Source organism: Leptonotus elevatus, chromosome 14 (genome assembly GCF_054856555.1).
Source record: "Leptonotus elevatus isolate MCC_2025b chromosome 14, RoL_Lele_1.0, whole genome shotgun sequence".
In the NCBI taxonomy this organism is placed as follows: domain Eukaryota; kingdom Metazoa; phylum Chordata; class Actinopteri; order Syngnathiformes; family Syngnathidae; genus Leptonotus; species Leptonotus elevatus.
This window is the reverse complement of record NC_141252.1, coordinates 12,791,750-12,819,554: the sequence shown is the minus strand read 5'-3', so window position 1 is coordinate 12,819,554 and position 27,805 is coordinate 12,791,750. Positions and strand designations below refer to the sequence as shown.

The 27,805-nt window shown below is 41.2% G+C and overlaps 2 protein-coding genes across 3 annotated transcripts; one reads left to right on the top strand and one right to left on the bottom strand.

The window, feature by feature from the left end:
- Window positions 1-245: 245 nt before the first annotated feature.
- ankrd63 (ankyrin repeat domain 63) lies at window positions 246-3,248 on the top strand. Its single transcript, XM_086094969.1, has one exon. The coding sequence runs from the start codon at window positions 360-362 to the stop codon at window positions 1,878-1,880; it is 1,521 nt and encodes a 506-aa protein (XP_085951095.1). The 5' UTR covers window positions 246-359; the 3' UTR covers window positions 1,881-3,248.
- pak6 (p21 (RAC1) activated kinase 6) lies at window positions 2,935-27,805 on the bottom strand. 2 transcript variants are annotated; one of them, XM_086094966.1, is made up of 9 exons: window positions 27,340-27,805; window positions 14,022-14,264; window positions 11,256-11,915; window positions 8,742-9,272; window positions 7,416-7,549; window positions 6,566-6,692; window positions 6,368-6,493; window positions 6,147-6,281; window positions 2,935-4,586 (listed from the first exon to the last, which is right to left on the bottom strand). In XM_086094966.1, exons 2-9 carry the CDS (start codon window positions 14,223-14,225, stop codon window positions 4,419-4,421), a joined length of 2,085 nt encoding a protein of 694 aa, XP_085951092.1. In that variant the 5' UTR covers window positions 14,226-14,264; window positions 27,340-27,805; the 3' UTR covers window positions 2,935-4,418. The 2 variants fall into 2 exon arrangements, with proteins under 2 accessions (XP_085951092.1, XP_085951093.1); XM_086094967.1 differs by lacking the exon at window positions 27,340-27,805 and adding an exon at window positions 21,649-22,028.

Sequence of the window (27,805 nt, the reverse complement as noted above, 5' to 3'; positions counted from 1 at the left end):
CAAAAAAAGTAGGGAGAAAAAAAAACAACCTCACATTAAATACACAATCCATTTTTTCCCTCTTGAGTTATTATTCTTTTCAAATAGCACAAATTTCTCTCCAGGCAGTGAGTGCTGGGGCTGAATGGATGCTGCCACCGCATAATGGTCCTCAGACGTTTGTTTCCTTGGCAACGTGGGGAGGGCATGAGTGGAGAGGGATGCATAAAAACACAGACAGCCTTTCTCTGAGTCTTAGTCTTGAGTGAGCACTCTGACTGTCCAAGGGGAGATTCGGAGAACTTGTGCGCGCTCCCAGTTGGCGATCTTCCCTTTCAGCTCACTCGTACGGACTTTGCTCCCTAAGCAGGTGTTGCAGAATGATGCGACCCAAAGATTTACGCCAGGGCTCCGGCACCAAGACCTTCCTGGATGCCATGCACGGTGGCAAAGTTCACCTTGCGCGCTTCATTTTGGACGCCCTGGACGGACGGATCATCAACTCAAAGACCGAAAACAGCCGCACGCCACTAATTTATGCGGTATGTCTACAAGAAGCCGGCACTCGAGCCAAGTTCGCCCGGCTCCTACTGGAGAAAGGGGCCGATGTCAACTGCCAGGATGAAGAAGGTCGCACAGCTCTGAGTCACGCCTGTGAGTTGGGTCACCTAGACGTGGTCAAGATTCTAGTTCAGTTCAATGCCGACCCAGATGTCTCTGACGTGTGGGGTAACAGTGCTCTAATGTATGCCGCCTTTTCTGGGCACAGCCAGGTGCTTGAGTTTCTGGTCCGGGCTTTCAAGAGACTTGGACTGAGACTGGACAGAACGAATAACGCTGGACATACAGCCACCGAGGTGGCTGACTTCTTTGGACACAACCAGTGTGTGCAGATTCTCAACTTTCAGTACAGACGGAGTGCGGGCGCTGACGATTCACTTGATCCAGGAAATGTCGGCGATGGAGAGTTGCCCAACAGACTCCCCAGGCATGTCTTGGAAAAGTTTTCCAAACAAGTCAGCAGCAAAGAAGACCAACTACCAGGGCTATTTCAGAAGCAGATGAAGATCGGGGACGGCAACAGACTGTGGAATCGTTTCACATGTCCCAGGAACCAGAGCCAGGAACAGAACCATCGCCACAAGTGGTCCCTGCCGCCTCAGAATGGCCAAACTGATGGGGATCAGAGTATTTTCTTCACGGTCAAACAACTCCAAAACTGCCAGCTTGGCGATTTAAAAGCAACGAAAACGCTCAGCTCACCTACCGAGGCAAACCCAAAAGAAGTCAAAGAAGAAACTCGACCCCAAGAGAAGACACCACAAAGGTTGGAACTCTTGAGCATCAGAAAGCAATCCTACCAGGGTGACGTGCACGACTTGAGCCTGTCCGCCAGCAAATTCAAGAGAGCCTCCCTGCAGGATGACCGATGTCTCCTGGACAAGATGGAAAGTCAGGGGAACTCCCGGGTCCTGACAAATGATGCAGAAAAAACACTCTCAGCTCCAAAAGCTCCTTTAGGAATCAAGAGTCAGATGGCGAAACCCCTCGAGGAGACGTCAAAGACGGACGAGCTGCAGAAGAAGACAAATTTCGCCCACAGCGGCCGACACAACAAAATGATGTTCAGCCGAGGGGAGGCGGGGAAGATGCCCAGCCGCGGCCCGGGGTTCATGGGCCTTGGGACGAGACTCCTCCGTCGATTCACCGCACCCGAGTTCATGAGGATGGTCATAGACTGTTCCTCAGGCTCCTCAAACGGCAGAGGACGGATGTCACGCTCGGAGACCTTCCCCCTCTCCCACACACACCAGCAGGTCAACAGTCAGCCCAGCGTGGACAGCATCAGTGCAGTCAAATGCGAGTTTGAAAGCTCTTCGTCTCAGTCGGCCCTCGATTAGGAGGACAGAAAGGAGTTCCGACAAGGGAAAGGACAAGTTGTGACGCTCGCAATGCAGCGTGGTTGCTTGCTGATCGAGTGCGTATGCGACAAATCCAATACTCACATGCCGATGTCTTGTCTTTGGGGGGTGTTTGCAATGCTCATGAGGGGGAAATGCTTTTGTTATTATACCTTAAATGGTTACAGGAGAAGTTATTTATCAGGATTACCGTTGCAGGTACAAATGAAGCCGTGCGCTTCTAAACCACTGCAACAACATTTTTTTTTTTTTTTAAAGGGATGTTAACCAAAAACCTTTGTGATAAAATGCTGTCTAAACACGTTATTCTGATTAAAATTGTATTTATGGAATACAGATGAAGCAGCAAAATCCTCCGGTTTTTAAAATGATAATTGCCCAGGCTGAGGTAACAACCAATCACGGCTCAGTTTGCGAACATCACATAATCAAACTGAGAAATAAGGTGAGACGTGATTGGTCGTTACCTAAGCCTGAGCAATTGTGATGTCATTTTCAGTCGACAGCAAGTTACAAAATGGCTGCCCCCCCTGAGATTGATACAAACGGGTGGATTTTGATGCATAACTTAAATTCCACAAACGCAATATTAACTCATTCACTGCCATTGACAGCTATAGACGTCAAAAATTAATTTGAACTATTTGTATTAGTTTCACATTTTTTTCCACTTTTGTAAACAAGAGTATGAAAACCTAGAAAAATAATTAATGTACATTTAGAACAGATATAAAAATGTTGATTAATCCGTGAGTTAACTAGTGAAGTCATGTGATTAATTACATTAAATTGAATCGCCTGATGCCCCGAATTAAAAAAAAGAAAAGATTATTTAAAAATTAGGGGCGTCAGACGATAATTTGTTTAAATTGTAATTAATCACATCTCTTCAATAGTTAACTCACGATTAATCACAAATTTTATATCTGTTCTAAATGTACAATAAAAAAATCTAGGTTTTTTTACAAAAGTGGGAAAAATGTGAAACTAATAGAAATAGTTCCAATTAATTTTTTACGTCTATATCCGTCAATGGCAATGAATGAGTTATTCAGAATGTAGTGTTTAGATTATTGGGGCTGCATAGAATATATTACTGTAAAGAAAGTTTTGGGGTTGACTTCCCCCTAATACCTCAATTAGAATTTGCAAGTATACCTAATGTTGTGGCCGGTAATTGTATCTTTAGATGAGGACTAGAAGTTGCTGATTTATTCATATTGTAAAAAATAAAACGATTTGATATTGCTTCTGCATTTATAAGAACTCTCTGGATTTTTGCCTATTTGTTTTCAGTGACAGTGTGCTGTATGATTCACGCTGAATAAACACCAGCCCTTTCAACCACCTCGTCATACTGCGTGTGAGTGAGTGAGTGATGAATCACTGATATTCCATATGCGTCATTTATTTGGTTTATACAAAATGAAAACCAAGTGTAATCCTCTTTTTTTTCTTCTTCTTTTTTTTTTTTTTATCAACGAGCCGCACACATAGAAATACATGAGTCAAAGACTAGTGTATGTGCAAAGTGTTTCTCAGCAGGTGGACGTCATCACATGCCAAAGCGTGTGTGCTTCTACTAGAAAAATCAACGACACACAAGTCGAGTTTCTGAGTCTGTTACGATACAAATGGGCTCGTTTGTTCGCTGAGATGCCCTCGCCCTCACATCCGTGTGCTCGCAAATGCACATGCACACACCTACACACACACATATCTATACACTCACATTTCTGTAAAGAAAGTAGAATTACTTTAATATATTTCGCTGTGGTAGATTAACAGTCGTAAGGACCTATCAGTATTTTATGTACATATATCTGCTTATATTTAGGTCCATAACAGTTAGTGATGTAACCTATGTGTAACTTCATGTCATACAAAGAACCCACAAAAGACCTGTTGGAAATAAAGGATACATGTGTAAAAGAGGAGATTTTCCAGTGAGCCCACAATAGCAGCATGGCTTTCATCTATCCACTTGTTATGCTAATAAGAGAGGATGCTCTTTCACGTCCTGGTTTGGTACATATTCAAGCATTCACTTCAGGCCAGGTGCGCCTCCGTTTGGCCATGCAGACCCGGCCGGGAGTGACTGTGCAGAGGTAATGTCCGACCGGTTGAAAAAACAGTTCTTACAGCTTCGCGCCACCACAAATGATGCCCACTATAAAAATATAAAGAGTTTATCTTTTGCGGTAGCATTCGACATCGTTACACGTAATATTCATTTGATATGCACCATCTTGCGTGTTGACGAATGCCACGGGAGACCAATCAGTGTTGTGACTGAGTTACGAGATGAGTGATTGCATGCTGCCTTGACCTCGCTCCTAAAGTGCTTCTCACATGCTCGAACGACCATGCGGTGTCTTACGACCCAACTCGCCTTCCTTGTCGATGGCGCTCACGTGGCAACAAGCTGTCGAGGAATTGAAGAACTGCGCTTGGTTCTCACAAGAGACACGGTTGGACTTGAAATGGGGGTTTAGGGAACCCGGGAGCACCACAGGGTCAGCAGCGGGACATGCGCTTGCGGTACTGCTCCACCAGGGGGACCAGGCACTGAGGTGAGCCGCTCTGCAGCAGGAAGGGGTGCTCCAGCAGGTCGGTGGCGCTGGCCCGCTCGAGGGGGTCCCGAGTCAGCATTCGGTCCAGAAAGTCCTTAAGAACTGGGGACACCTGGATCAGAGGGTGGAGGACAGCAGATTTCTGTGATTGCATCGATGCCCACTATTAGCCATAGCCGTTTTTTGGTTGTTGTTTTTTTTTAACCAATCAGATTTTAGATTCATCACCATCGGGAAGGATTCCAGTGATGTCGCAGGTGATACGTTCCAAAGAGATTATTTAAAAACAAAAATGTTTTCTTTCCCTTCAATAACGCTAATACTGTCTGTCACCTTAACTCATTAACTGCCGCTGACGGCTATAGATGTCAAAAATTCATTTAAACTATTTCTATTAGTTTAACATTTTTTCCACTTTGGTTAACAAGAGTATGAAAACCTAAAAATTTTTTATTGTACATTTAGAACAGATGTAAAATGTGTGATTAATTGTGACTTAAATATTGAAGTCATGCGATTAATTACGATTAGAATTGTAATCGCCTGATGCTTAAATTTTTTTTATCTTTTCTTCTTTTTAATTCATTCACTGCAATTGACGGCTATAAACGTCAAAAAATCATTTAAACTACTCTTAAAACCTAGAATTTTTTTATTGTACATTTAGTAAAGATATCAAATGTGTGTTTAATCGTGAGTTAACTAGTGAAGTCATGCGATTAATTACGATTATAATTATAAATTATAATCGCCTTCTAATCTTTTCTTTAAAAAAAAAGAAGAAGAAAAAAAATTATTAAAAATTAGGGGGCGTCAGGTGGGGGTGTGTGTGGGTGTGTGTATGTGAGAGTAACTAAAAATAGCTCACCAGTGATGGGACACTGACTTGCTCAGAAGAATTAAAAGCAGAAAAATGTCAACAACATTTTTTTAACTTATCATGGTACACGTTTCTTAATTTACCAAATATTGTAATTTGATTAAAAATGTATTTACTCACATATACACACACAAATAGCAGCATAAATAAAGAATTTTATGGGGTACTCACTATTGAAAATAAAAATCGGCAATAGAGTGAATCCGCAAAAAGTGAACCGCGAAGTAGCGAGGGAACATTGTAATTCATTAAAAGTTTTGGGGTTTTGAGTTAGTAGATAAATATTTATTGTGAACTGCAATATAGTCCCTTTTTTTCCTCCACATTCTACACTCTAAAAAGAGAATTATTGAACCAATTTAAGATTCCAAATTGAATTGTCGACCAATTTTTTTTTTTATCACTTCAATTGATAACACACGATTGAATTAAATTCATCCAAAGTGAATATATTAAGCTTAATTATTTATGAGTTCATTAAACTTAACATATTCACTTTGGATTCATTTTGGATTAACTTAATTCAAGTGGATATATTATGTTTAATGAACTTGTAATTAATACAATTTAGTATGTTCACTTTGGATTAATTTAATTAAATCGTGTGTTAAATCAACCCAAAATTAATCCAAACAAAAATACATTAAGTTTATAATTCATGATCCTTGTGGCGTTTTGATAAAAGCATGTCACAGACACGTCATTAAAATCCCCATTTCCATGTGTTGTCATCGTGTTATCGACATTGCATATGTATGCAAAGCTAGTTCATAAACATGCAAGCTTGCATACCTGGCTGACATTTCGCACAGTCGGCGCTGGCTCATCTCTCAGTCTCTTCATAGCTGCCACGGGGGTTTCACTGAAATACGGTGGCTCTCCATCCACCATCTCCACCACCATGACACCCATGGACCAGACATCCACCTGGCGCAACACACACACAGCACAGATTGCAAAATGTTGGCTATGCAACAAATATGTCTTTTGGCCCGAGTTGCGTGCCTCGTCACCTCAGTGCCATATGGTGATTTGGAAATGACTTCTGGAGCCATCCAGTAAGGAGTCCCCACCAGAGACTTCCTCTTGGGGATGTCCTTGCTGATCTGAGCACAGAAGCCAAAGTCGGAGAGTTTGACCTAAGGGGGGGGAAACGGGAACACTTACACAACCCAAAAATGGCACATGAGAGAACAATAAAGATGACATACTCTTCCGTCTAATGTGAGGAGTATTGAGTCACTCTTGATGTCTCTGTGAATGACTCCCTGTGAATGGAGGTAGGCCAGGGCTTGCAGAACAGCTTCACATACTGTGGCAATCTGCTCTTCACTCAGTCTGCAATGTTCAGAACAGAGAGAGAGCGAGAGAGCGAGAGAGCGAGAGAGAGAGAGAGAGAGCGAGAGAGAGAGCGAGAGAGCGAGAGAGAGCGAGAGAGAGCGAGAGAGAGAGAGAGAGAGAGAGAGAGAGAGAGAGAGAGAGAGAGAGAGAGAGAGAGAGAGAGAGAGAGAGAGAGAGAGAGAGAGAGAGAGAGAGAGAGAGATGCATTTTATCATTTGGCAGGCATATAAAATAGTGATGAGTAGCACCAAATTAACAACTCCAAAAGTGAAAAATGATGAATCACCATGCATTAAAGAAAATGTCGGAGAGCAATTGCCACACTAAAAAAATGACAGCGTGACATGTTCGTTCAAACATCTACTGTAGGACTGTACACGTATTAATAATGTAATGGAACATCTGTTAAACACAATTCTGTTACGCGACAGCATCCTAAAATAAATACTGTACAGAATGCAGTAAAGTGTAAACTGTGATGTCATCTTATCTCGGACGTATTTCGTCAATATAATGTGTCACTATTTCCACATCCGGTTTATTGTTTGTTTCCATGCAGGCCTGAACTGTGCAAGGAGACTTGAATGACAACCTTTGTGTGTCTTTGTGCAGCCAAAAGCAATGCACAAACTCTAGTCGGTACTACACTGCCTCCTTGTGGTAGAACTATGTATATAACATCCTCTTGAAGGCTGTAAACTAAACGGAATGAAATCCTACCTGGTTTCAGACACAATGTTGGTTAGTGCTCCACCTTGCAGATACTCCATGATCACCCACAGTTCTTCCTCCACAAGCGCAGATTTGTACATCTCCACCACATTTCTGTGCTGATAGTCTCTCATGATCACTACCTATGGAACACAATGGATAATAATGGTGTACTAGCTTTTCGAACAGGTAGTTGCGGTGTCTGTCTAACTCAATAGCTTTCATAATGGCGGGGTTAATGTTCCTCCATAGCAGTCAGCACATAATTAGTAGGGACGGCGGGGGGGAATGACTTGACGCCCAAGTGAAAAATTCGGAACTAGAAAATTATTTGTGTTCATTAAAAATACACATTTCTGTGATTAGTGATAAAAGGAAGCAGGAGATATTAACATCATAACATTTCAGGATGCATCTTTTTTTCTTTTTTCTTTTTCATTTCTTTTTAGCAATTGGCTGGGAGAAAGCATGCATATTTCATTTACCTATCCAAAAGGTGATTGATAGCATATTTGAGCCTTACAGGCATACCCCCCTTTTTTTTTTCTTTTTTTCTTTTTGTGTGTGCATGTTTTCAAGGTCCCGTGAAGCTTTTGGGCAAGGGCACTGTAAAGGATGGAAACTTTGGACTATTACATGGCTCATAAGCATAGGTCCCTCAAAAATATATTACAACATTAAATGGCCGATGGGGCTCAATGTCATGTGTTTAATGAGGTTAAAAATATCATGCTAAGGCTGCACTTACTGCTGGAGTAGTTCAAAATCTAAAGGTTGTTTTTGATTGGTTATAAAAATGCTGGAAGCCAATCGAAGCATTGTGTTCGCGAGTCGATAATGCACTACAAACAAAGTAGTCGTAGTAGTTAGTATTAAACATGGTGAAATGTATTGTGGGAGTACAGTATTCAAATGAACATTCACAAGGAGAGAGATCCCACGCTTTCAAGATACAAGTACAGTCACTATAAAAATAAAAATATTCATGTTTGTTGCACACTATTCAGTGTTAATATCTACATAGCTTCATTATTATTATTATTATTATTTTTTTTTAATAAAAGCAAATTTTGTTCTTAAATATTAAAAACACGCTTCCAATTAAGTGACCAGAACCAGGTGCCATTTTTGTTTAGCGGGGTTGTCGCTATCTGCTAAATGTAACTATAGAAATAACTTGTAATCTAATTTAGTTACTTTTATTAAGCAAGTAATCAGTACAGTAATTAGCTACTTTTTAAAGCAAGTAATCAGCAAAGTACTTAGTTACTTTTAAAAGTAAGTCATTAGTAAAGTCCCTAAATTACTTTTTCAAGGTAACTGTGTATTTGTTACCTCATTAAAGAGCAACTCCCTCCTCTGTTGCCTTCGCAGGTCCATCATCTTCACCGCCACCTGCCGACCACTGTGCTTCTCTGTGGCAATGCACACAACTCCAGTCGAACCCTCCCCGATCTTCACAAAGTTCTCCAGGTAAGACCTTGGGTCGCCTTTATCCACCACCATCTGCAGGGCGGCCTTGAACTGTTCATGGGTCACCTTTGGTGGGTCCGGCGGCGGTCGGGGCGAAGGGTGTGGGGGTCTGAAGGCGGGCGAGCATGTACCGGGGGGACTAGTGGCAAGAGAGCCAGTAGGGGAGGGTCGAGGTTGGGATGGGCTGTCCTGTCGCGGGTAAGGAGGATTGGGGCATCCAGAGTGCCGAAGAAAAGGGTCTGGTCCATTGGGCCTTAGACCCATATTGGGGGACAGCCCTAAAGTGTAGCTGGCTGAGGATCGCACAGTCCGCTGAGGTCTGATGCCGCTTGCTAAGGGACTGCTGGTGCCGGTGGGCAGGAAGCCGGAGTGATACCTCACTGCTGAATCTGTCTGCAAAGCATAAAACTAAATGAGTGATGTTCAAGGGTTAAATAGGAATTGGGTCCCTCTGCATAACTCTGCATTGATTTCACCCCATTTGAACCATGTTGGGTTATTGTCAATACAACTAAATTTCCCCCAGAGAGCTTGAGGCAAGCATATAATCTTTCACTATTGACAACTTTCATAGTGAACTGCATTTCGATTGAAATGTAAACACATTTAATGGAAATTAAATCAACATACAACACTGTTTATGTAAAATTGCGCCTGTAATCAACCTGCCATTACTGAACATTCCCAGTCCCATTTGATATCTCAAGCACAAGAGAATCTTGTCAGTCTCAGACTTTGTCATATCTTAGAAGACAGTACAGTAAGCATTGAAAAATAACTACACGTTTTTGTTTTTTTGTGCTTTTTCTTTAACAAAAATGTGACTAATTTTGAATACAAAATGTGACATACAAAAGTGGTATGATCTTCGCTATAATAACAATGCTGCACTAACAATGTGGCCACACGCATTTAGCCAACAAATGCTCATCTTCTTAAAATAATGGCCTCGTTAATATTTTGCCTTTTTTTCCTCCTTATCTCATGATGCTGAATACCTACGCTAAAGTCAGCCACATCTTTAAAGCTGCTCAATGCAGAAAATTGAACTCCCTTCTGCACAGAGACAATGCACACGTCATATCCACAGACAGAGGGCGGGAAATTCGAACCCGAATCCAGTCTGAAACTATTGGCCAGAGGCTTGTAGGAGTACCTATTGTGAACAGCTAATTAGAAGATGTCATGAATGGGGAAATATAAAGTTTTTTTTAAAGATATTTGTGGACAGGGAACTTAAATATAATATTGTAGCAAAGAAAGTTTTGATAGAAGAAGAAAAACAACAACAAAAAACCTGTTTGTGAGTGTCTGGCAAACGTCTTTGCAACTTTTTGTAATATTATACATATAAAAACTATTTAAGTTCTCCATTGAGGCAAATCTACTTTATATTGCAATAAATTACCATTAATTCCCATGGATTTGAAAATTACCTGAAACTTTCAACCCTAATTTTAACTCATTTACTGCCATTGACGGTTATAAACGTCAAAAATTCATTTTAACTATTTCTATTAGTTTAAAAAAAAAATCTACTTTTTTTTAACAAGAGTATGAAAACCTAGATTTTTTTATTGTACATTTAGAACAAATATAAAATTTGTGATTAATTGTGAATTAACTATTGAAGTCAGAAGATTTTTTTTTTTATCGCCTGACACCCCTAATTTTTAACAATCATCTAGTCAGGCGATTACAATTTTTAATTGTAATTAATTGCATGACTTCACTAGTTAACTCACGATTAATCACACATGTATATTATTTATTATTAATATCTGTTCTAAATTCTAGGTTTTCATACTCTTGTTAACAAAAGTGGGGGAAAAAATGTTAATCTAATAGAAATAGTTAAAATTAATTTTTGACGTTTATAGCCGTCAATGGCAGTGAATGAGTTAATAATGGTCGACTTGGAATAGTGATCAGCAAATCCAGGTACGAATCCAGACGCCGGCCTTTCTGTGTGGCATTTGCATGTTGTACCTGAGTCTACGTGGCTTTCCTTAGCTACTTCGGCTTCCTCTCACATTCCAAAAACATACTTCCGAGGTTAATTGAAGACTTTAAATTGATAGTTTGTGAATGAATGCGAGTGTGAATTTGTTGTTTGTCTGTTTGTGCCCTGCCATTTGGCTAGAGAACAGTTCCTCGCGTCTCGCCTTAAGTTAGCTTGGATAGGCTCAATCTTGCGACCCTTGTGCAAATACACAGGACAGAAAATGGCCGGATGGACAAAGGAAAACTTTTAAAATTGTAATGTAAACATCACCTCTCGACTGTGAGGTAGATGTTTGGCATTGGTTCCATTGTAGTATATTTGTCAATCATGTGCAATATGGTGTAAATGAAGTGCTGCAATGTCAGGCTTACTTTCAGGTCATAGGAGGAGAAAGGCCTCCCCGGGCTGTTCTGGGGGTGCATGTACATCGGTACACTGGGCCGAAGCTCCGTGGGGGTGACACCCTGATCTTGGTGCTGCTGCAGACCCATAGCCGGGCTATAAAAACACGCAACTGGTATTTGATTCGGTGGCATTCCTCTGGGCAGCTGAAAGTCTCTCTTCCATATGACTCTTTCCTGCGGGCTGCCCACATCACCGCCCATGTAAGACCCGTGACTCAGCATCGTAATGTTCTGGTTTTGACCTGCTTGAGACGGTCCCTCCAGCGGGCCGCCACCAACCTCATAGGTGGATGTGGCTTTTGGTAAAATGCCATTGGGCTGCAAAGTGATACTCTTCTTCATGCCTAAGTAGGGGGTGTTGGACTCGCTGTGGATGTTTCTCGCTTTGTCCCGCCAATGATCCTGAGCTGCATCCTCGTCGTCGTCATCATCTTGAATCAGACCTTCGTATTGGTAGGCGTCTCCCTCGCTCACCTCTCCCAGCCTTCCCAGAGACTGGGCCCTCTTCCTGGCCGAGGGGCTGCTCTTGCGCAAAGAATTGGAGCTGGTCACAGACAGACGGCTCATATCGTTGATCATGGCTGTGATGTAGTCTCCGTGACCGAGCATGCTCCCACGCACAATGGTCTGAAAATGGAGAGACATTAGAGTAGAGTATGGCTTGATACTGGAAGGAATAATGAGGGTTACATAATCACTTTTCAAAGCCAAGTTAAATTTAGACTCCAGAATCTGTAAATGACGTCATTGTCAAGAACTAAAACTAAATCCCCTGGTGGCTTCTGACAATACACTTAAAAAGATAGTGGGTGAGCAAATGATGCACATTTAAATACACAGTAAGAGGACTTTGATGGTATTTGTTGAACGGAAACATGTTGAGGCAAAGGACCCAAGCCTGCCTTGACAAGAAACGAGACAACCGTAAAATGTTTTGCCATTGCAGCGTGTGGTGTCTTATTAGTCACTTTGAGGGTAGAGTCATGCTCAGTTCATGCCAAGCAAAAGTCTCCTTTGTATCTCGGACCGTGTGCACATCACGTGGAAGGGAGATCAGATGACAACTTACCTCGCACCTCTAAGAAAGGTGAGATAATCACCACAAGAATCACATTTTAGAAGGAAGGTGGAATAGAATAGAATACAATGGATCAAAGAAAGAAAGAAAGAAAGCACGGAGGCACTAATAATGGCAGCACAAAAACTGGACCTAAACACTAGATCAAGGTTCGGAATTGGTGAACCCTGCAGGACCCTAGGTGCGGGTTGCAAAAAGAAGCCCCCATGACAGTGTATCATATCACAGCAGGGTGTAAGATGCTAGCAGGAATAGTGTACCGCAACATCTGTCCCAAATATAGACTGCAGGGCTCAGAATCAAGATGGCAGACATCACCGTCGGTAATTGAGAACAACCAGGCCAAAAGCCCGTGGGACACTTCCACACTGACAAACTAGTGATAGCCAACGAGCCTGACATAGTGGTGGTGGTAAATAAACTTCAGAAGACGGGGGTCGTGATAGATACAACAATCCCAAGCGATAGCAACATCCGGAAAAAGGAATACTGTCGAAATACCAAGGCTGAAAGAAGAACTACAAGATGTCGGCGTGCCTCATGCAACTTGTTTTTGTGAAACTTATTCCAAAAGAAGGAGCAACATTAAAGGGTTCATCATGCTATTTTAAGCCCCTCCATACTTAACTGTAGTCATATCTTTGGCACAATGACAATGGCATTTTTGCTAATGAAATATGAGTTATTTTCACAGCTATTTTTCTAACCTCTAAGTAAGACAGTAAAATCCCGCCTCTCTCCGCGTGGCTGCCAGGCCCCTTTCATGACATCGGCTTCTGTGCGCACCGTCAATGGCGTCTCGGAATGCACTGACAGCCGTCCAGGCAGATATCGCTTCTGACCCACGGTCATCATTGCCTAATTTGCATACTTGGCAATTTGTCAATTGTAGGCAGAGTTGAATAGAGATAATTATTTTAAAGTGGTCTTTTTGCACTTAAGTGACGATCAACAATACAAGATTACCTCTACAATTCGAAAAAAGTTTAATGATGATGAATATTCAAACCTTCTTTCTTTTATTTCCATTAGAGGAAAATTTGTCCAAAATACAAACAAATCAAAGGTCCTAGAATCCCGTTACAAACCGTATATGCCATCGTATTTTCACTTCTTCGCATCACAAGGTTTACTAGCCATTAATGAGCCTTAATGTAACATGATAGTTCTCATTATGCTAAGTACCAATTTAAAAAAAAGCTGCTTTGTTTGTCACCCGCTAAATACTCTGGGAAGGAAAGAAGTCCTTTCCTTATTGGCCTTTCTTCAGCTTTCCTCTTATATGACTGGTGCTTTACACCTGTTCGGTGACACATCGGCTGTTATTAATTGCCTACACGGAGCAATGAATTTTGCTGCCCCTTCAAGGGTTCAACATTTTACCGCCACTGTACACAGCAGGGTCATTAGCCCAACAGACAAGGGAGCAAAAACATCGGTCGGGGAGCAGTACTTCCATTTTATCATCATTTTCTGAGACAGACGTAACTTTAAGTAGCAATGAGCGGCACTTGCGCAACATCGATACAGAAAGGAGCAGCGGCGACACGCAGTTTAAAACGTAATGTTTGCATTTGCAACTGCTTGCGAGCCAAAGGCGGTGGTTGAATGAGTCATAAATTTAAGGCAAGGACAGCGTGCAGGGTGATGTATACCTTCTTGGGCTTCAGCTCCACTTCCGTAATCCTGGAAGGGTCCACCATGGGCCTGGGCCTGCGCAGGTTCTCTATCAGGCTTTGCCATTGTGTGGGCAGGCCAACAAAGCAGCCTCGCTTGGAATCGAATGAGGTGTGGACACGGTGCTCAAAGTTCTTCGGTGCCGAGATCTCGGGCCTCTTCTTTTTCTTCTTGCGAAACATCCTCACGTCCACGAGGGAGGCAGCTTGTCAGAAAAGTCCCTGTAGAGACACGTTTTCACATGTTACTTATGGAATCACTGTGAGTGAATCGCTACCAGTATACACTGTAAAAAAAAAAGAAAAAAAAAAGAGTAATATTTACTTGAAAATAAATAGTAACGTTTTTTCACTCTGAAATTCAAAGTCATTTTTTGGAGGAACAAACCCACAACCCTTGTATCTCTAAGAGACCCGTTTTTGGTCTCATTTTGGACACACCAGCAATGCAGCATAGTGGCAACCAGATAAGTGGCATGGCTCATGTGGTAGAGTAGTCGTCTACCAAGCTGAGGTTGATGCTCAACGTTTGGGTAACTTTTTTTTATTTTCAATAAACTGTCAAAATATACTAAAAACTCTCCCTTCGAAATTTGTGTGATTTTTTTGGGGGGGTTGCTTATTTCATAATGACGCATTACAGCTATGTTGTTTGAATTCCTTTTTATATATATATATATATATATATATATATATATATATATATATATATATATATATATATATATTAGGTCAATTTGACTACTAGGGGGATAAAAATACAAAACTAATTTCATTTCCATTAAACTCTATAGAATTATTTTTGGGGTTAGAATGTAGATAAAGGTGCAGACACAGGAATATATTTGGAATCCCTAGCAATCAAATGACTTGTGTTAACAACACAAAAGACTACCAAGAAACATTGGCACTGTCATTTGTTCGTCATCATTTAAGGCGCTCCATGTTGGATTTACCCATTTTCACTGACAGTTCGAGATCTGATCTTTGATGTTGACCTGCTAATTACGACATATTAAAAAACAGCAAATCAAATGGTCCTTTTGCACTTTGCTGTTTATTGGTCCCCAAATTAGAAGTACAAGTTTGTTTGTTTTTTAAGGATGGGCGAATACCGATACCATCGCGACGATACCTGGCCTTATTTCAAGGTATCGGTACTCACAATGGCAGCCGATGCCTATATCTGCATCCCTCTTTTAACAGTTTAACAATCAGGAATTAGAAATTAGTAGAATAGAAAATTGCCGTTAATTTCGGGCAATTTTAAGGGAAAATACTATATTGTGATAGAGTGACCTTTCTTTTAAGCAATCTGTCATTATTTTCTGGGGGGGAAATTTATGTATCAAAAATAGTAGTGGTATCAGTACGGGGTACTTGATATCTGTATCTTTAAACTCCAGTACTGGTATTGGTCTCCAAAAAGTGGTATTGAACATCTCTAGTTTTTTAAAACAATTATTACTGTAATATTATGGATGTGGGATTAAAAAACTTGAAGCCTCATTTTTTTAAAGATTTTTTTCAAAGTGCCAAACTGTTTCTTGTTGTTAAGTGTGGTGAGTTAGTTGCCACCATCTAGCACTCATATCTCAAATTTATGCTCACAAGTCAAAGCAAAAAAGAAAACATCAGTCGAGTAAGCCCTGAGTCACCCTTAAATCGCAACTGGAAATAGTTTTTGAGACACCTGCAGAGGATACCGATATGAAAATAAATCCATAAATGGTTCCGGTTAATATATCAAAACATGTAGATGGGAAAGTGCATGCAAGTAAATGAATGCACAACCAAACTTTCTTGGCAGAAGTAATAAACCCACTCACCCGATAATACATTAAAATAACTATAATTATGACATGTACAGTAAGTACTTCATCAGCCACAATGAATTGTCCAACTTCGCAACAATGTTGGGGCTGTTCGGTTCTGAGAGGAGCTCCAAGGAGAACGGATGCATTTGTAAGCAGATGTGTAATGAAGGATGTGTGGTCAATTAGGGCTTATTCATTCTCTGTGCCCTTTTGCTGATGAGCGTGTCGCTGGGCTGGCATGCGCCCACGGGCTTTCGGTGCATTAGCGCTCAAACGAAATACACACAACATTCTATGGCAGGATATCCTTCATAAACCCATTATAACCCTTTCATATTCTGCCCTGATTAATGGCGCATGTGTCTATGATTGCATTGAGGCTTTGCATTTAATCCTTGAATACACGGCCATGTGTTTGGTGAGCATGTACTGCAACCTTGAGTTTACTGTATATATATAGGTGGGTTTCCATCCACCTATTTTTATTCGAATTTTCAAGAATTGCGAAAAAGACTGGAAAGGCCAGAAATTCGCAAAAAAAAAAGTGTTTACGCTTGGAGGGGGTGGTTTTTGAAGCGTATTGAAAAAATAAGCAACTACAAGACCGGATATACGTCACTCGCACGTTTGTAGTCACAATAAATGACGGATGATAAAGTTAGATATGTTTGGGGAGACGAAGAAACACGATTATTTTTATAATTAATTAAAGAAGAAAAAAATTAATAATGCAATTTTAGATTGATTTGTCCAAATCAACATTCCCACCTGGAACGCCCCATTGTCCCAAAGTTTCGTCAATACAACGTCATCTCGCGGCGCCTATTCGCAAAAGAAGAGCGGATGGAAACGGGCATAAGTCGCATGTCCGTCACACAATTCGCATAAAAATTACGAAACATTTGGATGGAAACCTGACTAGTGTAGTCCTTTTTATTTCACCTCATCATTATTTCACTAATGTATCATGATTAACTATTTAATCTCACAGGACTGGAGAGCGCCCAGTCAAAGGCCAACAAGGCGCCCAGGCTCAAGATACGATCTCCCATCATGCACTTGGAACGGAGTGGGAGTTGGGGAAATGAGTTTTGCTGTCATCCACTGCTCAGCAGGCAATCACGTTGGCCGCCTCACCTCTCTCCACCTCCGCCCTCGGACCAGCATGCCTTTAATCGGCATCAACGGCGCCCGTTATGACCCCGCTCAGCGCTCGCCCTGCCCATCATGTAAAACATGACGCACCGACTGGTCATATCAGCTCAGTTCTGCTTGTGGGGGGAAAAAAAGGGGCGGATTATAGCAAGATGAGGGGCTGGTTGGGGGTTGGGACGCTCAGCGTGAAGGCAAGTGTCACCCTCCAAGGATAATTCAATCACCAGGCTAATATGCTAAGTGATGCATAAGTGTATGGCTGTTTGCGCTCCCTATGTACACAATGTGGTACGAGCTTCAAATCTTCCTGACAGGGACGTTATGGAGCGAAGGCTGTCGAGAGGTTGCGTTGTAGCGCCTGTAGCCGAGTAAGACCTTGATGGGAAATGGCAGTGGTGAGCGGACGAGCCAACAAGGGCTTCTCTGAATCACCTAAACGCCATCAGAAGCACTTGACCTACATGTACAACATCGTTTCTAATATTATTTGTTTTACTTCAGTTCAGTTTATTCTCTTAAATTCTTTCCAATCAAGTACCAGGGATGTTGAGGATGAACACTGTTATTGAACACAAAATTCAATGATAATATCAAATCATATCAAAATCTAATAATCATATTTTACGACCAAACTCTTAGGTAAGTATAAGGACATTCTTCAAATCCAAGTGGACATATTTCTTAATATTTTTTTTTATGTTCTCGCCAAATTTTAAGTAAATTGAGACACATTTTGGGGGCTTTTGGCTCATACTTTCCCCTCGCTTTCAACACTAATTTCATGAATTTTAACAACTAAAAGAGCCTCTAAACGTTGATATATTTGTTCCATGTCATCTACATTTGCAACATTTGGAGTGTTCGTTCATCGTCAACTCTTATTTATTTATTTATCCATCCATCCATTTTCTTAACCGCTTGTCCTCACAAGGGTCGCGGGGGTGATGGAGCCTATCCCAGCTGGCCTCGGGCAGTAGGCGAGGTACACCCTGAACTGGTTGCCAGCCAATCGCAGATTTATTTATTTTATTTATTTACTTATTTGTTTGTTTGTTTATTTTAAATGCATGGCAATTATTTAGCATTATTTGCTGTACACTTGCACATTATATTACTTCACTGAAAGAAGGATTTCACATTATTTACTGTTGAAAATAAATTCTTATTATTCATTGTGGTTTTCGAATTAGGATTATGCTGAGTTACCTATTGTTTCGCATAGTGACAGGAATGACTTAATGAGCTAATTAATTAGAAATAATTAACATTGTGTGTTGTCTTATTCTGTGTTTAGCAAGCTTTCCAGTGATACCAGTCTTTTGAAAATAGGATAAAGATTGGAAAATTTGTGGACGTTTAGAACTTGGATTTTTACAAAATGTCATAACTACATTTTCAACTGCCATTGACTAATTTGCATTAAGGTGTTGGCCCAAAATTGGTGCCATTTCATTGCTTTTAAAAAGTCACAAGTTGTTTTTTTAATATTTGTCCCAGACCTGTTGGATAATCTTTGAAATTTTACGCACATACCAAATTAAGATGCTTCATGGCACTTGTGTTGTCCGCAGAAGCAAACATATGTTAATTAGCCCTCCCTGGGCGTGCTTTAAGATGTTTTGAACACTTCAGTTGAAATTTACTGTAAAATGAAACACACAACAAAAATTACATACATTCATTCATTCATTCATTCTCCGAACCGCTAATCAAATTGCTAGCTTAATGCTAACACAAAGTGCAAAACCCCTTGCTAATACAAAATTTGCATCGCATTCCGGGAGTGATATACTTTCAAATATTTACACATAACGCTGTAGTAACACATACAGAAAGGTCATGTAACAATACTCACAGGAATACATTATTTGTACACTTAGAATGTACAAGTTACTGTATATACTTATATTAAAAAGCTAAATTGCGATTTTCTTCTTCTACTGTTTTATCTCACCAAGTGTGTATCTCCATGCATGCACCACACTGCCCCTAAGAGGCCAAGGTGCACAAAGCACCAAGATTGACAGCGGGAGGGCAGTATTTGACTTCTTAGACGGTCAGCCACGCAATGTGCTACACTGGCGTTTTGAAACAGATATATTTAAGATACCGTTAAACCTATAATGCAGGCCGATGTAACTTAGCCTATTAGCAATGAGACAATCAGATTGCACAAATCAGCCTCACAGTGTCGACCAATGAGCTGACACTGACCCATGATGACCACGGCATTTTTGTCCCTGATTGGTTGGTCAGAACACAACTTGTTACAGCCAATTTCAACTAGCAAAAAACAATTCTGTAGCGATCTGCGCTCAATTATACATTCGATAATCAGCATCTCTACTAGTGATTATGGTGTACAATTTCTTTGTTTTGTTTTTTTAATCATGTTAGATAAATTAATATTAGATATGTATTCTCATCTAGTCCAGATGATGTCCATGGCACCGTTACGTGCTGTTATATTGCATTTTTGTATAGTATTGATAGTTTATGTAATTGTAGCAGAGGTGGATTGAGGCCCATGGGTGCTAAATGAATGGCCCTCCACTGGTAAATGAAACCTCTGAGGTCAAACTAAACCGCCTCAGGGCACTGCTTAACCTCAGATTTGCTTCGATTTTGAAACAATTTTCCCATAGGAAATCATGGAAGTAGAAATAACGCATTCCAGGGTCAAACTGTCACAATCATAAAACATGTGAGACTTGAATATGCATTTTGGTTCTCCTTCTTTGCTGTCATACAATTATGCATATAAATGTACGGAGCTATAAGTGTAAAAAGGATGATAGATTAAAGTATATTCTTCTTCTCGCTATCATAAAAATGCACCCCAAAAAGGCAAATAAAAAACAAAAAATAAACCTCATGATGCAAGCTGAGATCTTGCGTCACATACCTAGCAGCAATTAGAAGTGTTTCTTTCTTTTTTGGGGAAAGTTTTGGTTTAATTGAAAATTGTACAACCTTACCAAAAGAAAAAAAAGAAACGACAAAACACAAGATCATGATCTCCTTTACGGTTCTTATCTGCTTGGATAGCTGTTCAACATGTAGATGTTGACACTGCCTGAGCCAATATTTACAGATAATGCCCATGTATCCTTTTACAAGCAGATCGATCAATATTTACTCATGGGTGAAATGCAAACTGTTACTGTCCCACTATGTCAGCAATAGCCGGATGATAGCAACACAAATAGGACAACTGCATTGTTGAGTACTTCACTTAAAAGTACGGAACACATCCTTGTATTCGTTATTCATTCTGGACCGCAGTTCCTCTCCATAGGGAATATAAACGAACCACTATGAGATTCCAAGCAAGTAGAAACACACACATGCATACATACTTTGTTGATTCATGCCCATGGAGGAAAAATGACTTTAAAAGTTGCTGCCAATTATCGATTTACAAGCTTCAATCACGTATAAGTGGCCTAATGCTGACCCAATTGACTGCACCAAGCTTATGGAGTCTTAATAACAACAAAAATTTATTTTGAGTAGTAGATATGCAGTGCAAAAATTATGCTTCCCAGCCACATAGCCACCCTAAACAATTGGGACTTGACCTTGTGCCCCCAGTGGGTTATCTTGAATCTATCAAAGTGCCGAGGCGAAACTCAGACAGCTACTGCCTGGGACGATGAGGTCATGCTGGAATTGTGCTTCATTGGGTATTTCCATCTGTGCAGCCGCAGAAGACTAACATGCGTGGTTTGGGGGGGGGGGGGGGGGGGGGTTAGCATGACTGCAAGACAGCACATTGGAAATAAAGTAGTGTTAATTTTGTCAATGTAAGCTAAACAAAAAATATTTTGTCAACACACATTTTTCACCGGAGTAAAACTTGACAAGACTAAAACGCTCATTCATAAACACTGACTGGAACTAAATCAGTATGCATTTCCATCAACTAATGAAGACGAGACGAAAATGTACTTCACTGAATAAAAACTGGACTAAAACCTATGCACATTTTAGTTCATGAACAAAAAACGAGACGAATGTCATATGATTTTATAAAATCTTGTCTCTGCTAATCTGTCATGACACACCCCCTTTCAAATCTGCAGCTAGCAACTGCAAATTACACAAACACATGGGACAGACAGGAGGTGGATTCACGGTTAAAGGTACAAAAAAAAGAGAAGTAAATCATAGTTACAACAACATTAATCCAAAGGCTATATATAACGTTCCAACAATAATGCTAATCTGACCGCTAACTAATGCTGGTTAATTAACTAGCTTTTATCATGGAGCCATAGCAGCCACTGTAATTGTGTGAGAAGTCGTTTTTCATCAAAAAGATGAGAGAAAATGTTATGTGAAATAGTTTTAGATCTGAAATGTTCAACATAATTTGTTAACAAAAAATATATACAGGGATCAAATGATTGTTCTGGTAAAATTAAATTATGTTTTCTTAGACTAAAATAAAGACTAAAATGCTAGATGTATAGTCAACTAAAAATGGATTATATAAAAGCGGGATGAGGTCGATGCGTTACTGAAATTGAACTAAAACTGAGAGTAAATTAAAAAATGGTGGATAAAATGAAGCATGCAAATTGTGACTGCACAAATAAACAATGAAGCGAAGTAGAAAGGAAGGTCCATACCCCTTCAGCTGGATGGTCCCCACATCAGGCATGTGAAACAGAAAAATGCTGGCAGGCAATCCATATGTTAACAACACTATAGAGAAGAGGGCCTGTTTTCCGTCCCGTCATGTTCAAATCACCCCGAGCTGTATCGTTGGATGAATGGGAGGGGATCGGGAGATAAGAGAGCTATTGGATTTGCGCGACGTTGGCGCTCAGAGCGGTGGTGAACGATTTTTCCCTCCCGTACTATTTGCCCTGATTTCCGTCTCTGTTTTTTTGTTGACGTGCTGGCATAAATGTGGTGAGCGTGCACGCAGGTGACGGTGCAGCAGGATTAGTATGGTGCATGTGCAGTCCTTCACTGATCTAATTTGGGACCCTCTGCAGCGGCAGTGTTTATTTTGCGCGTGATTCGTGTCAACGAGTGAGGTGAGGGTGGGAACTGGTGGAGATGAGGTAATCCTCTTTTTTTCCCTGCTTGTCAATGCACGTACAGTCGAAAGATAATCCAGCTATAATGAATTAGAAAATGCCATCGTGGGATGGATCGCATCACGGTCTTATCTGTTTTTCTTTGTTTTGTTTTTGGGACTCTGCAGAGCTTAAAGATTGCTCCTCTATCAACTTCATTATGATGACCGTTTTGCCCTTTGGGTATAATGAGACTCTCCCTGACGAGGGGAAAGCAGAAGGTGGATTTGGTTGGTCATCGCCACCTTGTGCATTGCAAAAAGGCACACGCAACTCACACTGATAGCATCTGAGAGCAACGCAAGCAGTGGACGTGACCGGACAGTACAATGGCGGCGTTTATTATTGAAGTTGACGCCTGCTGTTTTATCTTTGAAGTCACCTCTGTCGACATGGAGCAATTGTCAATAGGAGACGGCATGTGATGTAATACGCGGCATTCAACGACACGGAATCGCACATGCATATTTCATACAAGTGGCGCTCATCGTCATGTCATGCACAACAAAGTGCTTAAAATATGAGGAATCTTCGGGAATGGCACGCAGCTGCTGCCGCTGAGAAGTCACCGCATTGTGCAAGTGCACTGAAGGCCCTGCAGTGTTTTACAAAAGCAGGTCACTCAAAACTTTGGACTCGCATGATATTTGGGAGATAAAAAAGTGGTTTTTGTGCATATTTAAGCAGATCCTGTCTTTATTTCACTCCATGCCCATCGCCTGATTATTCTGTATCCGCCATAAAAGTCAATTCTAAGACAAGGACACAATATTGAGCACACCCAAGGGCATATTCGTGTGACATTTATGGGCTGCGTTCAATATATAGTTTATAGAATCCGAAGTATCAAAAGGAGTTGCAAGAGTTCAGAAAATATGCAAATTTCTGTAATCAATTTTCAAAGCAGATATTAAATGAAGTCATTTATAGCCATCTTCACTATTTACATTGCCGTCTCAAGATGTAATGACCCACATTCTCTGAGCTCATTCATGCTGACATATATGGCGTGAGTGTTTATTTTTTTTCAAATGTCACATTAGTCATAGCAGTGCACCATAACTCACAACCCATGGCGGGGAAGTCAACCCCAGAATTTTCGGTATTCTGATTAATATTGTGTTTATGCAAAATGAATTACTCAGCAAAATCCACCCGTTTTTATCCATGGCAGGGGGCGGCCATTTTGCCACTTGCTGTCAAATGAAAATGACATCATAGTTGCTCAGGTAACAACCAATCAGGACTCAGCTTGCGGATGTAAACAGGTGAGACGTGATTGGTCGTTATCAGTGCCCTGGATTTTGCGGCTTAATTCGTATTCCGCAAACGCAATATTAATATATATATATATATATATATTAGTATATCTGATATGAAAAGTAATACAGTCTAAGAATTTAACTACAATGTCTTCCAATCTTCAGGTCAGCGTGTCTACAAGGTACTTAATTGCGTGTGTCTGTGGGAACAAAAAAAGGGCTTGCTCACATACTTTGTTCTAGTTCATTTCAAATGCATTTGAGGTCAATCCTCTCAAATTTCACAACAAATTTCTCTAACTAACTACAACTCCATGTCATAGGCTTGTCCAAAATGTACTGCTGAAGACGAAGAATTGGGATTTCATTTAAATAGAAGAGAAGGCCTTGTCCTGCGTGCTGTGTCGATATTGACAGAATGTAAAAAGAACAAGAGTAGCAATCTTGAAAAGGGAAGGAAAGAAGAAGAATCTGTGACACTCAGATGTAGTGACAGCTGAAGGAGGAGAGAGATGAGCAAGCGCAGAGCAGGGACGAAGAGAGCTGACATAAAGAAGAAGAATTAAACATGTTGAAATAATGGAGCCGTCTGCATTTTTACAAATCACCCACATCATGCTTTTCTGTCTCCTTAAATGACACGATATAGCCCTCAATGTGCGAGATGTAAACTCTTTTTTCCCCCCGTCACCTTGAGCACTTTATGTCCACAAGTAAACAAGCCTTCACCGAGAAGGGAATTTGAGGACAATTGCATCAAGTAGCTTCATGCATCATTCTGTCACAGGGCATATTGCCCCGATTACGCTTGATGACTAAATAGACAAAACGGACAAGTTTGTTGTGCCCTGCAGCGAGAAGCACAGACATTAATGTGCACTTAATCTGCTCGATCTATTCTGATAAAACAGCGATGATGTTAACTAAGCGTTTTCAGTCTTGAGGCGGTTAAAGGATGCAATAGAGACAAATGCCAGAATAAAATATACTTTGAGTGATGTATAATGGTAGAAACGAACGTGATGTGGAATGTCGTACAGGGGTAAAACACAAGTATGGTGGCCTCAATTGGTCAAAAAGACTTAATACTGGATTGGTGGCGCAAGAAAGTACAAGAGGTCCTTGGGTTAGGGGACACAAATACTTGTTCACCACTGAGCGTGATTGCCGATCCACGTCAAGAAAAATATTTAGTGTTTATATAAGTGCAGAATACATTTTATGAACGCTCCACTTTGCTCTTGGATGCATATTGAGCACTTTGACGCAGCCTAATGTACCAAATGGTACCAGTGAGTCTAATTTATTGATGCAGCAGGCTGCATTGCTTATGAAAGCTTTGATTTATATTTATCAGCCCATGAGAGACAACACAAGTTCAAGCTCTTTTCCAGTATCAGTGTGTAACGACTCCACAGTAAACCAGGAGGAGACTCGTGGCGCGCTGTCCTAATTTGGACTGCCTGTTTTAATCCGTGAGTGCTTGATGTCTCACGGCCGCCGGTTACGTTAAGATGCTAATGCACCACATTTCCCTCCTAGGGCTGACGAATGATATTACAATAATGCGAGCGCTCATGAGAGCAAGCGTAGAATAACGGCGGAATGCAACAATGACACCCACACGTATGTTCTGTCATCCCGCATGTGTGAGGCCTTTAATGCTTCCTGCCGCTGCCCTCCTGGGTGCATGTGTTGCATCCGCTTTGTGTTTGCATTGTGTGTTATTTAGGAAAATGAAGATGCAGCTGGCACATCACCACCAGAAACTCACCTGAGTGTGTGTGTGTGTGCGTACACGCACATTAAGTCTTTTTCAACATCAAAGACGATGCAGTAAATAAAGCTTTCAAAACTCAAATATTGTTATACAGTGTTCCCTCACTTTTCGTGGATACATTTCACGCCTACGATAGGTGAATATTAATTCATTTATTTTAGGTTTTGGGGGGGGGGGGCCATTGAGCTCCCACGCTTCTAAACATTTGTCAACTTTAAATTTAATAAGAAAAATACCTATTTGGATCCATATGGATACGTTCACGCCTTCAAATAATACGTTTTAAAAATATTTATTTGTCATTAAGAAAGTTTTACTACTTGATTGGAAGGATAATTACTCATTTTATTTATCTCTAAAGGAAAGATATTATCGCTAAACGTACTTCGTGTGTCTGGCACAAATTTACAAGAAGAGAAAAAAAAAATAGGGAAACGTGGTGACCCAGGACAGAACTACACTTTTGGAGCGATGAGGAAATTGGCTACTTATTAGTGTGACGAGCGACATGATTATAATGTCTTTTATTGACTGTAGAAAGTTAAAAGCGGAAATTACGTCTATTTATGAAATGGTATTATCCATACGTCGAAGTTTTGGTTGGGATACGGGAGTAACTTTATCCGCTCACACATGTAAATGGTGTTATCTCGAATGTTTCATGAACTGAAATTTTTACCTTTACCCAAATATTGACTGCACGTAGCAGTGTTTCCCACACCATGTTAATACGTGGGTGGGCCACCCAAGTAAACTGGCCACCACCCAAGAAGTTTTCAAGAAAATCTATTAAAAATATATTTAAAAAGAAAAAAAAGTGTCACGGCCGGATATACCGCAGTGGAAACACTGCGTAGTTAATGAGTACGTATTAATTGGCATATAACGAGCATGTTTTTCTAGGTGCAAAGACGTAAGATTGGCAATAACGATGAGCGTGACGGTAATGAGAAAATGTTGAGTTGAAGTAAAATTTACACGCTCTTTAATACAACTTGGCTGACATTTTCATTCAGTATTTAATGTCATATTTTCAACCAATGCGTTTCTTGTGAGAAGCATGAGGAAAGGGTGGTTAGCACGTCTGTCTTAGTTCTACGGTCTAGATTTGAATCTTGGCTAGTGGCCTTCCTGCATGGAATTTGCATGTTCTTCTTATGCTATCCTTATTGGACTCTAAATTGTCCAATGCAGTAGGTGTCGAGGGGAATGGGTTGTACGTGCCCTGCGATTGGCTGATGATCAGACCAACTTGGACTCCACCTCTTGCTCAAAGTCAGCGTGGGATAGGCTCCAGCACATCCTACCTGGCCCCATATGGGACTATATAGTAAATGGATGGATAGTTCTTGTTTTCATGTCAAATCCACACACAAAGAGATTAACGTTCAAACATCACCTCCTATATTTTGGTAAGCATGAGCACGGCAGGTTTTTGTAGTCCATATACTCAGTAATATAGACGCAAATCTTATTAAAGTCTTCCCAACATAGTGAAAGGATTCACCGGTACTCCAAAAGTTCTTACTTTTTTTTTGTTCCTCTAGAACAGTGGTTTTCAACCGCGGTCCTCGACTACCCCTATCCAGCCTGTTTTCCATGTCTCCCTCAGCCAACACAGGTGTCTCAAACGATCAGCTAATCAGCAAGGTCGGCATGAAGCGTGATAACGATCCCCAGCTGTGTTGGCTGAGGGAGACGTGGAAAACAGGCTGGATAGGGGTACTCGAGAACCGGTGCTCTAGAAAGTACATGATGCTTAAATAGTGTTGTCCTGCATCTCTGCAATACTCATGGACTGATCAGAAATATATATGGGACCGTATTTATCAAGAGTGATCCATTTTAGAAAGCATGACCTTAAACACCCTGGAGAATGTGGGACCTTTTCCCAGCTTGACAAAAGAGAGGGCAAAAAGAGGGTGCTCGACGTGATATCTTCCCGGAGGAAACGGTGAAGAAGATGCAGCCCATCATAGACGAGAACCATCTCGTTCTTTTCCACATCAACATGTCCTGGCTACTCTGCATTCTCGCAGTCTCCTCCTCCCACCGACGGCGTACACGAGCATTCATCAATGTCATTAAGCTTCTTTTCCATTCATTTGTCCCACTATCAGGAAAAAGTAACGGAGGGCTCTGGAGGAATAAATCATAGTTTAGGAGGGCGTGGGGGGGAAAAAACCCTCTTACCTTGCTGTCCAGTGACGGGGGGGGGAGCCACTCTCCTCCAGGAAGGGTTGAAAGCAGGAGTGAGCGCATACACACGAGCATACACCGCTTGTGACACCACTCATGCGCGCACACACATGCACCCACACGAGGACATGAGAGAACTGGCTCTCAAGCCAGCGAGCACTGCAGGCTGCCGCTTGCCTGGGAAAGCCTGATGCGTTCCTCCCTCCAGGCACAAGCGCACACTGCCATATTCAAAGGCTCTTTGTCGGGGCCGATTCATCCCCGGCTGCGTGGCTGCTGAGTGCTGCTGCCGGTCGTTGCGCCGGGGCCGGCTCCCGGGGACGAGGGGTGACTGGAGAACGGACGACAAAAGCCATGAAGAGGACAGGCAGCATCCACGGGGAGAGAATACCTCGGCCACATCCAGGTCCTTCCATCCCCACCCCCTCTACCTCTCCAACTCGCTCACTCTCCCACACAC

Excerpts from the sequence above, each read along its gene's own strand:
- pak6 (XM_086094966.1), bottom strand. The coding sequence starts at position 14,225 with ATGTTTCGCAAGAAGAAAAAGAAGAGGCCCGAGATCTCGGCACCGAAG. Across the intron at positions 11,916-14,021 it reads TGGAGCTGAAGCCCAAGAAG|ACCATTGTGCGTGGGAGCAT; the intron begins GTATACATCACC and ends CTCCATTTTCAG. Across the intron at positions 4,587-6,146 it reads CTGTGCGAAATGTCAGCCAG|GTGTCCCCAGTTCTTAAGGA; the intron begins GTATGCAAGCTT and ends CCTCTGATCCAG.
- ankrd63 (XM_086094969.1), top strand. The coding sequence starts at position 360 with ATGATGCGACCCAAAGATTTACGCCAGGGCTCCGGCACCAAGACCTTC.